The sequence below is a fragment of the Saccopteryx leptura genome, chromosome 3 (assembly GCF_036850995.1).
Source record: "Saccopteryx leptura isolate mSacLep1 chromosome 3, mSacLep1_pri_phased_curated, whole genome shotgun sequence".
NCBI lineage: Eukaryota > Metazoa > Chordata > Mammalia > Chiroptera > Emballonuridae > Saccopteryx > Saccopteryx leptura.
This window is the reverse complement of record NC_089505.1, coordinates 104,227,981-104,242,557: the sequence shown is the minus strand read 5'-3', so window position 1 is coordinate 104,242,557 and position 14,577 is coordinate 104,227,981. Positions and strand designations below refer to the sequence as shown.

Below are 14,577 nucleotides of genomic sequence, written 5' to 3'. Positions count from 1 at the left end.
TCTGCACTCAACACAAGTAAGAGTAAAAAGAGAGGAATTCTTCAATGTATTGATGAGGAAATGAGAGTTTGCCTTTCAAATATATGCCCAAACGTTGAAGAAATTGCTAGGACACATCAGGCTCTTGTTTCTCATAAACACAAGAATGAAAAACTTAACATATTCGCGCTGGGACCTGCTGAATTTACTAAATCTTACTAAGAATGTATCTATATATAACTTTTTTGTCGTTTTTTAAATTTTTTAACCCCTCTTTTTTACAAATTCTAAAAAGCATAACTCAAAAGAAAAAAATATATATTTTTTTGTATTTTTTTCTGAAGCTGGAAACGGGGAGAGACAGTCAGACAGACTCCCGCATGCGCCCGACCGGGATCCACCCAGCACGCCCACCAGGGGGCGATGCTCTGCCCACCAGGGGGCGATGCTCTGCCCCTCCGGGGCGTCGCCCTGTCGCGACCAGAGCCACTCTAGCGCCTGGGGCAGAGGCCAAGGAGCCATCCCCAACGCCCGGGCCATCTTTGCTCCAATGGAGCCTTGGCTGCGGGAGGGGAAGAGAGAGACAGAGAGGAAGGAGAGTGGGAGGGGTGGAGGAGCAGATGGGCGCTTCTCCTGTGTGCCCTGGCCGGGAATTGAACCCAGGACTTCTGCTCGCCAGGCCAACGCTCTACCACTGAGCCAACCGGCCAGGGCCCAAAAGAAAAATATTTTTTAATGTTAGAATAAATTTAATTTTGTCTTATTTATTTTGTTTAATTACCATAAAAGTACGCTTGGACTTTTATATGTTTTTCTTTAATATTTGACTTAATTATTATAACATATTTCTCAGAAATTTGTATATAGTGCACCTACAATTATTTGTAGGATTTTAAATGCGCCCTGACTTCAAAATGTTTGAGAATCACTGCAGATGAACCTTGAAAACATGGTAAGTGAAAGAAGGCAGACACAAAAGGTCACATATTTTATGTCTGCATTTATATGAAATGTCCAGAATAGGTAAATCTATAGAGACAGAACACAGATTGGTTGTCAGGGGTTGAGAATTAGGGAGAATGGGAAGAAGGAGTAATTGGTGCCAGGATCCTTTAGGGATGATGAAACTGTTTTGGAACTAGATAGAAGTGGTGGTTGCACAACACAGTGAAAGTACTAAAGGCGAGTGAGTTATTCACTTTAAAATGGTTACTTTAAGTTAAAAAATTAATTGTATGTCATAAAAAGAGTTCTTGACTAGCGGTATCTGCCTGGGCTCTGAGCCCTTTAAGGGTCGCAAGGGAAAGAGGCAGGGCTGGGGGCGGGGCTGTAAGAATCTTGCGGGCTGCGCCTGCGCAGAAGAGTCACGTGGTGGCTGGCCCGGGGAAATGGCGGCTTCAGGGGAGAGCGGTGCTTCGGCAGGCGGAGGCAGCACAGAGGAGGCATTTATGACCTTCTACAGTGAGGTGAACTATGAGGGATGATTAGTGGCACTGGGGCGACCCCGCCTGGACCTACTCTCTCAGCGGGCTAAGGCAGGAGTCCTCTTGACCCGGACCATTGGGCGGCTCGTCCTGTCTGGCCTTTGGGGCGGCCCAAGGCTTGGGGGTGTGTGTGTGCGCATATCTCCCTGATAGCTGCTGGGATGTCCTCCGGGCAACGAAGAGAGTCCGGGGTCCGATGTCTGCGGGTAGGCAATGAGTCTGGCCAACGAATTGCCTTGGCGCGCGCAGAGTTCCTCAAGTCTGCGGCGTCCAGGGCTAGCAACGGGCTGGCATGGGCTGGCAAAGAGGCTGGCCTCCCGACTTAACCATCCTGGCCCCCGTTTTTATTTTAAATAGAAGTACTCTCTACTTAATTCTCTGCAGTGAGTTATATTAGTTATTATTTCCTGCTATTCGTGAATGCCAGGCACTATATGCATCATGCCAGGTAGGCATTATCTCCATTTTACAGATGACAAACCTGACGTTTAGGGAAGTGAAATAATTTTTTACAGATCTTATAGCAGGTAACATCCTGATTGTCATGTTAGGATAGGAGTTTGGTCTGAGCCTCCATTGCAGTCACATTTCCAGCGCCTGCTACATATGGCTACTGAGTAAATATTTATTGAGTAAATTAATGAGTGATTAAATGAAAGAGAAACATGCCATTTGGAGTCAAGAGGACTTTGGGTTGGATTCGTGCATGGCACTTAAGTTGACTGTGATTGAATTCTTTCAAGGCATTGATTTTGTAAATCTTGTTTCCATGTCTGTAAAACGACTTAATATTAAAGTGATTTTTTGTGAGTGTTAATAGAATTATGTATAAGAAAGGGTTTCATAGGTAGAAGCATTTAAGACAAAGCTGAAGATGGAGCTCTTTAAGTTGGCATGGATTTGAGGAATGGAGTTACTCCTCCCCAGGCTGTGAGCTCCTCAGAGTGAAGCACTGTATCACATTCATCTTTTCTCTTGTATTTGAAATAGTGTGTGTTACATAGTAGTTTCTCCAAAATACTACATTTAAAAATGGAAAAGTAAGCCTTGGCCGGTTGGCTCAGTGGTAGAGCGTTGGCCTGGCGTGCAGGAATCCTGGGTTCGATTCCCAGCCAGGGCACACAGGAGAAGCACCCATCTGCTTCTCCACCCCTCCCCTTCTCCTTCCTCTCTGTCTCTCTCTTCCCCTTCTGCAGCCAAGGCTCCATTGGAGCAAAGTTGGCCTGGGCACTGAGGATGGCTCTGTGGCCTCTGCCTCAGGTGCTAGAATGGTTCTGGTTGCAACAGAGCAATGCCCCAGATGGGCAAAGCATCGCCCCCTGGTGGGTGTGCCGGGTGGATCCCGGTCTGGCGCATGCGGGAGTCTGTCTGACTGCCTCCCCGTTTCCAACTTCAGAAAAATACAAAATAAAAATATAAAATAAGAATGGAAAAGAGCCCCCTGGCCGGATAGCTTGGTTGGTCAGAATGTCATCCCTGCACGCAAAGGTTGTGTGTTGGATCCCGGGTCAGGGCACATATTGGAACAAATTGATGTTCTCCCTATCCCTCTCTCCTTCCCTTCTGCCCCTCTCCCCTTCTTCCTCCCTCCCCTCTCTCCCTCTCCCTCCCTCTCCCTTTTTCCCCCGCTCTCTCTCTCCCTCTCTCCCTTTTCTCTCCTTCTTTCCCTTCCTCACTCTCTCTCTAAAAGAACCCTTCCTCTCTCTCTCAAAGAAAAAGTAAAAATAAAAAAATTCCAAAAACAGAAATTAACGCATTCTTTATATTTCATTTTTTTGAAAGCCTAATTCACTTGGAACTTGTTTCACTTACCAACTTAGTTTAAAAAGGAGGAAAAAAAGGAATCCTGGTTTGTTTGACTTGCATGAGAGAAAGTTCTTAAAGGAGGACCCTTCATCATTCAACGAATGTTTGTTTAGCACCGGACATGTACTAGTGTACTGTTTATGTGCTGGAGATGTGGTTGAGAACAAGAGAGAAAAATCCTGTCTTTGTTTCATAGAGCTTGTATCCTATAGGAAATGATATACAGATGTGTAATATACTATCAGGTAGTTAGTTCTGTAAGTGCTTTGAGGAAAAATTAGCCTGGGAAAGAAGATAGAACAAATATGGGGGGGGGGGGACGACAAGCTATTTTAAAGAGAGTAAAGAGGGAATATGCTGAGGAGGAGGGTTTGTTTTTTTTTTATGTTACTGAAATCCTTTCCTTCTGATTAGGCAGTGGCACAGCAGATAGAGTGTTGACCTGGGATACTGTGGGCCCAGGTTCGAGACCCCAGGGTTGCTGTCTTGAGCATGGGCTCACCTGCTTGAGCACGGGATCATAGATGTAACCCAATGGTCGCTGGCTTGAGCCCAAAGATAGCTGGCTTGAAGCCCAAGGTCACTGGCTTGAGCAAGGGGGTCACTGGCTCAGCTGGATGACACCCCCCTCTTTGTCAAGGCACAGATGAGAAAGCAATTGAGGCAGATGCTCTTACCAACTGAGCTATCCAGCCAGGGCAATGAGAAAGCAATTGATGAACAACTAAGGTGCCGCTGGTATGAATTGATACTTCTCATCTCTCCCTTCCTATTTGTCTCTCTCTCTCTTTCACTAAAAGAAAAGGAAAAGGAAATTCCAAACTTGTTTGGCCAAAGGAATAAAGATGATAAATAACATGCTAGACATTTATTCCAACTGGCATTCCAACTTGATAGTGGCATCAAGGATGTTTTCCTGGTGCCTTTGCATTGTCTTCAGGTCAGGAATTTTTCTAACTCTGTGAGAGTTAGAGTTATTTGCTCCCTCCCACATACTTTTTTAATGCTGCTTTTAATACATATTTCAGTGTAATTGTATTTTTCCTTTAAAAAAGTAAATTGTGAACACATTTGAGTACATCTTCTGTCATTGTAGTGGATCCTCTTTGAAGGTGGTGGATGTGACTTTGAATTCTCTTGATGGTTGCTCTGGAATCAAACTCTTAAGAATAAAATTATAAAATTCTTTTTTCCAAGTTGGGTAATTGGGAATAAGTCAGTTAACTTCTCTAAGTCTCAGTTTTCTTATCTGTGAAATGGGTATAATAGTAATGTCTACTGTATAGGGCTGTTGAGAGGAGTAAGTATATGTTAAGTTTTCACATTATTAAAATTCAGCAAATTGTAGCTGTTGTAATTATTCCTCAAAGTGGTTAGCAAAATAGCTTGCACACGTAGACAAGCAAATGTTTGCTGAACATGTCAGAGAATAACTTAAGATGACAATTCAGAACTTATTTTTGAGCTTTACTAATGAAGTGTTCATTCCTTTTATTTTAGGTGAAACAGATAGAAAAGAGAGATTCAGTTTTAACATCCAAAAATCAGATTGAAAGATTGACCCGTCCTGGTTCCTCCTACTTCAATTTGAACCCATTTGAGGTGAGTTGTCTGATACTGCTGTGGCATCATGATAGGGAGCTTTGCATACTTGCTGGCAGACTTACATCAGAGCGCACCCCTAATTTGTGTTACATTTGAAATTGAACTTGGTTGGTTTTATTGTGAGCAGAACCTGAGAAGCAGTGTGTTAAGGAAAATGAGATGGTTTTGCCCTATCAAATATCCTTCATCATCTGTTAAGCAACCCAAATATGTATGAATTTATTTTCAGATGTGAAGGGATAGCTAGCCATGATAAATTTAGGATATTAGATTTAATTTGCTTGTTAACATTTTTTGTTTCACCACAATAAAATAATATGAAAAATCCCAATTACCAAAAAATGATCACAAGATATTAGATCATTTTTAGTTTTATAACTTTAAACTTTTCTTTTTTATAAAATAAATCATATTTCTTATTATAGTTTGAAATACAGAGAAAGCAAGAATAAATAATCATGTATAATTCTACCTAACAGAAATAACTACTCTACTGTTTGTAGTCAAACTGTTTTAAAAGTTTTACTTAAAAACAAGGTGGGCCCGGCCTGTGGTGGCGCAGTGGATAAAGCGTAGACCTGGAATGCTGAGGTCGCTGGTTCGTAATCCCGGGCTTGCCTGGTCAAGACTCATACAACAAGCAATCAATGAACAACTAAAGTGAAGCAACAAAGAGTTGATACTTCTTGTTCCACCTCCCCTTTCTCTCCTCTCTGTAAAATCAATCAATAAAATATTTTTTTAAAAGAAACTACAAAAAAAAAAGGAGGATTGTACTTTATGCTATTTTATTTATTTATTCATGTTATTTTAAGTACACTGTTACATAAAATATATTTATACAACATTTTAAAAAGTTTCTATAATTATTATTTAAACAATTCCTGCCTGATCTGTGGTGGCACAGTGGATAAAGTGTCGACCTAGAAGGCTGAGGTCCCAGGTTCGAAAACCCAGGCTTATCTGGTCAATGTGACTATTACGAGTTGATGCTTCACACCCCCCTTCTCTCTTGCTCTCTCTCACTCAAATCAATAAATTAAACCTTTTAAAAATATTCCTTTATTGTAGGATTTTTACAGTAGCTTCTAATTGTTCACAATTATAAATAATTAGAAATAAATGTTAACATTTCAAAAAAATAATGTTTATTGAGCACTTATAAAAACATCTTTTTTATTGTGGTTAAATATGCATGACATAAAATTAACCATTTTAACCAGTTGTAGGTGTAGAGTTTGGTGGCATTAAGTACATTTACAATGTTGCACAACCATCATCACCAGATGATCCATTTCCAGAACTTTTTCATCGTTTCAAACAGAAACTCCAAATTCATTAAACAATAACTCCTTCCCCATTTCTCCTACCCCCATCCCCTAGTAACCTCTGTTCTGCTTTCTGTCTATGAATTTGCCTATTCTAGGTACTGCGTATAGTGAAATCATACAATTTTTGTCCTTTGTGTCTGGCTTATTTCATTCCACATAATATTTTCTTTTTTTTTTTTTTTTTTTGTATTTTTCTGAAGTTGGAAACGGGGAGGCAGTCAGACAGACTCCTGCATGCACCCGACTGGGATCCACCTGGCACGCCTACCAGGGGGTGATGCTGTGCCCATCTGGGGCGTCGCTCTGTTGCAACCAGAGCCATTCTAGCGCCTGAGGCAGAGTCCACAGAGCCATCCTCAGCACCCAGGCCAACTTTGCTCCAGTGGAGCCTTGGCTGCAGGAGGGGAAGAGAGAGACAGAGAGGAAGGAGGGGAGGGGGGTGGAGAAGCAAATGGGCGCTTCTCCTATGTGCCCTGGCCGGGAATCGAACCCGGGTCCCCCACACGCCAGGCCAATGCTCTACCGCTGAGCCAACCGGCCAGGGCCTGAAGAGTCATTTTTCAAGATTGTTTTTTATTTTAAAATAATTTTAAAATTTGCAGAAAGGTTGCAAGTACAAGATGAAGACTTTTGAACTATTTGAAACTAAGTTGTCAATTGTTGGCCAATCAACCTAAAATATTTTTTGTTCTTCCTACTAATAACATTTCCTACTGAACTGCATTATAAACATCAAAATCAGGAAATAAACGTTGTATACTATATAATCTTCAGACCCCATTGAATTTTGTTAATTGTATCAGTAATGACCTTTATCATAAAATGATCCAGTCCAGAATCTAGTTACATTTAGTTGTCATGTCTCTTTAGTCTTCAGTCTGGAATGTCCCTCAGTCTTCCCTTGATTTTTGTGACCTTAACTTCTCTGAAGATTACAAATCAGTTATTTTGTAGCATATCTCTCATCTTGAGTTAATCTGATGTTTCTTCCCGTTAGGATCTGTTTATACAATGTTGGCAGGAATATCAAAGAAATGATACTGTATTCTTATTTTTGCAACCTATAAAGTATATAATTTTGATCTATCTCATTACTAGTCCTGTTGATTTGATTACTTAGAAGAGTTGCCTGCTAGGTTTGTTCATGAAGTTAACTTGGTTTTTCCCCTTTGTAATTAATAAATATTTTATGAGGAGTACTTTGAGACTTATGTAAATGTCCTGTCCTTATCAAAGTTTCAGTTTATTCATTTATTTGTCAGTATGGCCTTTAGGTTTCCTATATTATTCAATGGATTATATTTAGATATCATTTATTTTGATGCTCAAATTTTCCCAGATTTAGGCAGTAGGTTACCTTTTAGTAAGTGCCTGTCTTTTTGATATGTCATCATCATTCCTTGATTACTAGACACTCCTGGACTTAACTATTTCATAGAGGAGCTGTGGTTCCTTTTAGTGAAGAATAGTATTTAAAATCAAGATTGAGTGTTAGGTGTAGTCATTGCTATTGGGATGTCACTTCTCTCAGGTTCTGTTGGTGGAGAGAGAGAGAGAGAGAGAGAGAGAGAATCTACCTCCAATTTTAATACCCAGTTACATCCAATTTTAATCCAATACCACAGGGTTTATTCTAGGTTTTTCTTCCTTGCCATGTTCCCAGTTCCCTTCTCTAGTGAGAGATGAATATATAAGTGTTTACTAAATTGATCCTCCTGCGTGCAGCTGATCTCCTGTTCCCATTCTTCCCTTTGTGTGAATGCCCCTCACCCAGCTTTACTCTGACATCAACACCAGGCCACCTCACTGCAAAGTCCTTCTCTCCACAACTCAGCTCAAAACTCCCATGCCAGGTCACCCTTTCATGTGGTACATTCCTCATCTGGCTTTGGTTCCTTGTGCCCACACTCTAGTCCTTGGGGGCTCTTTTTATTCCTCTTGAGCTAGAACAGTGGTCAGCAAACTCATTAGTCAACAGAGCCAAGTATCAACAGTACAACGATTGGAATTTCTTTTGGGAGCCAAATTTTTTAAACTTAAACTATATAGGTAGGTACATTCCTTATCGAGGTAGCGCCTGCACGTGGTATTTTGTGGAAGAGCCACACTCAAAGGGCCAAAGAGCCGCATGTGGCTCGTGAGCTGCAGTTTGCCAAGCACTGGGCTAGAGCATGGTCCTTGCCATAAAAGCACCCTTTCTACTCTCTTTATCTTATTTGGGCTTTGAGTCCACATCCCTCTGCATGGAGGCCCTCTTCACTCTGCTAAGGCTTCAACATTTTGCACTGGGCTCACTGACATTGGCGCCCTGCATGGGCACCCCAACCCATGCACAAGCGTCCACACCCCATGGTAGGCTATTTCTTTGTGAAGATGGCTTTGCTTGGACTTCTGTAACCTATGCCGGGTCACATTTCCTTGTGGACAAGACAATCTCTGCCCTGCTTGGTCGCAAAAACCCTATGTTGGACTCACTTCCATGGGGATGCCTTGCTCTTTCCTCTTGGGCCCTCACACCTTACACTGGGCTACTCTCCCATGTTGACATTCTCACTCTGCTGGGTTCATCCACCCTATGCCAGGATGCCCTCCTCAATCCACTTAGGCATTCCATGTTGGGCTGCCCTTCTATGTGGATGCCCTTCTCACCCAGTTTGGGTTCTAGCACCATGTGACTGGCCACCACTCTCAGTGTTGTCACTGTCTTCTCTTCCTCATTGCAGAAGGGCTCTGACAGTCTGCTCTGGGCCATCTTGACTCCCCACCCAGACCAGAGATTCACTTGCCTGGCACCATGTGATGTACTTGGATTGCACTGCTCCAAAACGGAAGGAGAAGACAAAAGCTAGTACCTTTGATAAGATTTTGTGGAGGGCACACATAGGGGGAAATGATTTGTTTGAGACGTAATAAAGAATTTGATACGTTCTTTCTATTAAGTCATACTTTTAAGGATTTTATTTATGGATTTTATAAGGAGGGGTATGGGGGTGAGAAGTAGTTGCTTCACTCTAGCTGTTTGTTGATTGCTTTGCATATGTACCTTGACTGGGCAAGCCCAGGGTTTTGAACCAGTGACATCAGTGTTCCAGGTTGGCACTCAAATCCACTGCACTACTACAGGCCAGGCTATTAAGTTATACTTTTATTATCTATTTATTTATTTATTTTTTGTATTTTTCTGAAGCTGGAAATGGGGATGCAGTCAGACAGACTCCCGCATGCGCCTGACCGGGATCCACCCGGCACGCCCACCAGGGGGGGTGATGCTCTGCCCATCCGGGGCGTGGCTCTGTCCCGACCAGAGCCACTCTAGCGCCTGGGCCATCTTTTGCTCCAGTGGAGCCTCGGCTGCAGGAGGGGAAGAAAGAGAAGGAGAGGAAGGAGAGGAGGAGGGGTGGAGAAGCAAATGGGCGCCTCTCCTGTGTGCCCTGGCCAGGAATCGAACCCGGGACTTCTGCATGCCAGGCTGACGCTCTACCACTGAGCCAACCGGCCAGGGCCTAAGCCATACTTTTAAATTGAGCATAGTACCGTGGAAAGGGGACAAATAGTCATATAATTTAGCCATTTATTTGTTAAGGTGATTATATTTCTGTAGATGTCTGTTTGATGAGAAGTGATAGATCGTTGGGACCAGTATGAAGGCTATGATTTTAATACCCTACTAGTTAATGTGGTTCTAGAAGTAGAACTCACTACCCTGTAGCTCTTGTCTTGACTATAGAAAGTATATTTGGATACATAGAGATTGGGGAAGTTGGCACCTTCAAGAAGGCATGAGATTGTGTTTGAGTGGGCAGGACTCCATGACTGTTCATTGGAACTTTTGTCTCTTCTCTTTCATATAAATGTACTGGCTACTCTAGGATTGGGTGTCCTAAAGTTACTTTTGACTCTTAAGTCAGAGTTAGATGTTCATAGTGATTTAGGAAATCAGTGAGTTATCTTTTTCATGAAAGAACTACTGAGACATCTAAATGAATCAGATTTTTCTACAAACAGACTGGTCTTTTTCTAGTAAGGAGAAGTAATGCAGTAATAGCTGTCATCTCAACTCTCAATTGAAATTTGAGTGGTTTTGTATATCCCATTACTGAGCAGGTAGAAAAGGGAGAAATTAGCCTGGGAATTGGAAGGGTCTTTTCCAGGAGCATTTTTTTTTCCTGTCTGCTATTTCAACTACAACAGCTGTCTCTCTGGGCACATTTCTAACCTTCAGCCATCATGCAATCATCTTTCTTATGCATTCTACAATTATTCTAGGTTAAGGGCCCTCCCCTGCTTTCTTCTGTAAGCTTTGATGAACCTGTGCCTCTGCTCAGTCCTTCCCTTATATGTTCCCCTTTTCTCTTTTTAGATGTTATTTATTTATTTTAGAAAGGCAGGGGAGAGGGAGAGATGGGAAGCACCAGCTCACAACTGCTTCTCGTATGTGCTTTGACCTGGCAAGCCTGGGGTCTTGAACTGGCAACCTCAACATTCCATGTTGAGGCCTTATCCACTGCACCACCATAGGTCAGGCCTTTTTATTTTTTAAATTTAATTTTAATGCCCCAGCAGGCAGTACCACAGACTTTATTTTCTGTTTATCTTGTTCAGCACCTTGGAAAAAGAAATATTTATCTCAAAGGACTCCAGAACTTCCACATTATAACATGCTAGAGAATTTAGGTGTGATGTTAAGACTAGATTCCTTTTTTAGGTCGGGGGCCCCAAAGAAGGAGACTATTACAGTTTACCTGAGTTTGGAAACATATAAATGCCACAGTCAAGCATTTTTGTTGCTGTGTGATGATGAATTATTGTTTGTGTTCCAAAACTGTGGGTTTCCCCCCCTTTTTTTTTCTTTTTTTAGATGAGAGGAAGGGAGATAGTGAGGCAGACTCTGACATTTGCCCTAACCAAGATCCACCTGGCAACCCCCATTTGGGGCTGATGCTCTGAATCCACTGAGCTATTTTTAGTGCCTGCAGCTGATGCGCTTGGACCAACCGAGCTATCCTCAGTGCCGGGGGCCATGCTTGAACCAATCGAGCCACTGGCTGTGGGAGGAGAATGTGGAGAGGGAGAGGGGAAAGCAGATGGTTGCTTCTTCTGTGTTCCCTGACTGGGAATCAAACCCGAGATGGCCATATGCAGGCTGATGCTCTGTTCACTGAGCCACCAGCCAGGGCCAACTGTAGGTTTTTCATTGCAGCATTCCCAAAGCCTGAGTCACAACAGTTCAGAAAAATCTCCCAGGAATATGAATATCCTGTGTGCTTTTCTAGAACCATATTGGTAATGTGGCATTTATCGTTTTGGGGTTTGTCTTTTTTTAAAAAAAATTTTATAAGAGTTTGAGCCAAACTGATAACATGCTGGGGAGCAAAATCTCAAATGCTCTCTGCCATTTATTATTTTGTAAGAATTACTTGTTACTTTTCGATTTCTACCCTGCTTGATGGTAAATTCCATGAAAACAGTTGTGAGCACTGTATCTAGCAAGCCTATGTGTCCTAAAAGTTTGTGTGGAATGTATAAATGTGGTTTCAAAGAGATTTGGACCACAGGTATAGGCTCGTTGTCTTCACTGTGTTTCATGGCTACCTCCAACGCTTTTTTTTTTCCTTAAGATTTTATTTATTGATTTTACAGAGAGGAGGGGGCGGTGGAATGAGAAGTATCAACTCTTAGTTCCTTCACTTTAGTTGTTCATTACTTGCTTGACATATGTGCCTTGACTGTGTAAGCCCTGGGTTTCGAACCAGCAACCTCGGCATTCCAGGTCAATGCTTTATCCATTGTGCCACCACAGGTCAGGCAAGCTTTCTCCAACTCTTAAAGATAGGAAAGGGCCCTGGCCAGTTGGCTCAGCGGTAGAGCGTTGGCCTGGCGTGCGGGGAACCCGGGTTCGATTCCTGGCCAGGGAACATAGGAGAAGCGCCCATTTGCTTCTCCACCCCCACCCCTCCTTCCTCTCTGTCTCTCTCTTCCCCTCCCGCAGCCAAGGCTCCATTGGAGCAAAGATGGCCCGGGCGCTGGGGACGGCTCCTTGGCCTCTGCCCCAGGCGCTAGAGTGGCTCTGGTTGCGGCAGAGCGACGCTCCGGAGGGGCAGAGCATCGCCCCCTGGTGGGCAGAGCGTCGCCCCTGGTGGGCGTGCCGGGTGGATCCCGGTCGGGCGCATGCGGGAATCTGTCTGACTGTCTCTCCCCGTTTCCAGCTTCAGAAAAAAAAAAAAAATACAAAAAAAAAAAAAAAAAGATAGGAAAGGAATTGGTTTAACTTTGAAGTTACTCAGTGAATATTTGTTGTCAGTGAGCAGTGCACATGTGATATAACTCTTGGAAAAAATACCTTGTGGGATGTGTGTGTGTATTTATGTAAGTATACATGCCGTCTTCCTTTTTGCCAAATCATCTAAAAGTAAGCAGCAAACATTATGATACTTTATGCTTGAATACTTGAGTATTCATCTTTTCAAAACAAAGACACATTTCCACATAACCATTACCACACATAGGAAAAACAACATTAATTCAGTAACATCTTCCAGCATAGAGTCCACATGCAAATGGCCCCAATTGTCCAAAAAAATCTCAAGTATAACTTTTTTTTTTAAAACTTAGGAACCAGTCAAGGTTCATGAATTTGGCATAAATAGTAATTTGCTAGCTTTATTGGAGGCTTTTTAAAATTTATTTTTAATTTATTGGGATGATATGGTTCACCAAACCATTCAGGTTTCAAGTGTACAACTCAATATAATACTTATACACCGTATTGTGCACCTTCCCCCGATGTTGGAGGCTTTTTGGGGGAGGGTGAATGTGGGAAGTTTACTATCCTTTCTCATTCATTTTGGACACCTTTTGGGGTTTGTTGGACTTTGATTTGCTCTAATATATTATTTTTCCCCAGAACCAACATAAGGTAAGGTTCTCTGAATAAACAGCTCACAAAAATTAGGGGATATTTCAAAATGAATATGAAGCTATAAGATATCCCCTAATTTTTGTGAGAAGAATTAGCGGATATTTCAAAATGAATATGAAGCAATAAAATATCTCATTTTTGTAAGCCTTGTATTTGTGTACATACAGTTATCTCCTTTCATCTATAAACCTTACATGGCTGCATTCTTCCTCTTGAGTGACTTTTTCCCAGTTTCTTTCTCCCTTGGGAAAGGTATGAGGGGGTGTACTGACTTAAAAATCCTGTTTAAGGTCTTTTTCTCCTTCACTCCGATTGTTGCCTAGCATCTGAGAATGGATATGCTCTTGTCATAACCTGCAAAAGTCTATTGAATGCATTGGTGATTCAGCTTCCCTGCTTACTAATAACTGCTGCAGTAGGTGGGCTCTTCAATGTTTTGAAAGCTTGCTATAAATCTTTTTTTTTTTTTTTTTAAAATAATTTTATTTTTTTAATGGGGTGACATCAATAAATCAGGATACATATATTCAAAGATAACAAGTCCAGGTTATCTTGTCGTTCAATTATGTTGCATACCCACCACCCAAAGTCAGATTGTCCTCTGTCACCTTCTATCTTGTTTTCTTTGTGCCCCTCCCCACCCCCTATCCCTCTCCCATTCCCCCCTCCCCCCCGTAACCACCACACTCTTATCAATGTCTCTTAGTTTCACTATTATGTCCCACCTACGTATGGAATAATACAGTTCCTGTTTTTTTCTGATTTACTTATTTCGCTTCGTATCATGTTATCAAGATCCCACCATTTTGCTGTAAATGTTCCAATGTCATCATTTCTTATGGCTGAGTAGTATTCCATAGTGTATATGTGATTGCTATAAATCTTGACATTACTTATTGCCAGGTTTTTCTGAGACCTTACTTTAAGCATCTGACTTAGCTTAGCAGATTACTTTTCAGTTTTAATTTCTTTGGTATGTATTTTTCATATCAAGACTTATTTTAATTTTTCCCCACTTTGCCTCCTCCCACCTTAATAAAGGATCATGTCTCCTAACTTTGAAAGCATCTATTTCTAACATCCATCATCATTTCTTACTAATGCTCTCAAACTTTTTTTTAAAGATTTTATTTATTCATTTTAGAGAGGGGGAGAGAGAGAGAGAGAAAGAGAGAGAGAAGGGGGAGGAGCAGGAAGCATCAACTCCCATATGTGCTTTGACCGAGCAAGCCCACAGTCTCGAATCGGAGACCTCAGCATTCCAGGCAGTAGCTTTATCCACTGCGCCACCACAAGTCAGGCTAATGCTCTCAAACTTTTAACATGACTCAATCACCACAGGATCTTGTTAAAAATGTTAATTTTTCTTTTTTAATTTTGAGAACAATGTTTATTAAAGCTGGGGACAGTGAAACAACAAAGGGCTTAGGACAGAAGAAGCAATAGCAGAGAG

The 14,577-nt window shown here is 41.9% G+C and overlaps 1 protein-coding gene across 1 annotated transcript in view; it reads left to right on the top strand.

The window, feature by feature from the left end:
• The first annotated feature begins 1,342 nt into the window (after positions 1-1,342).
• DNAJC8 (DnaJ heat shock protein family (Hsp40) member C8) overlaps positions 1,343-14,577 on the top strand; it is a 29,909-nt gene continuing 16,674 nt past the window's right edge. Inside the window, exons 1-2 of the mRNA XM_066375602.1 lie at positions 1,343-1,445; positions 4,770-4,871. Coding sequence (XP_066231699.1) covers positions 1,368-1,445; positions 4,770-4,871 — 180 coding nt within the window. The 5' untranslated portion in view covers positions 1,343-1,367. The remainder of the gene's footprint in view (positions 1,446-4,769; positions 4,872-14,577) is intronic.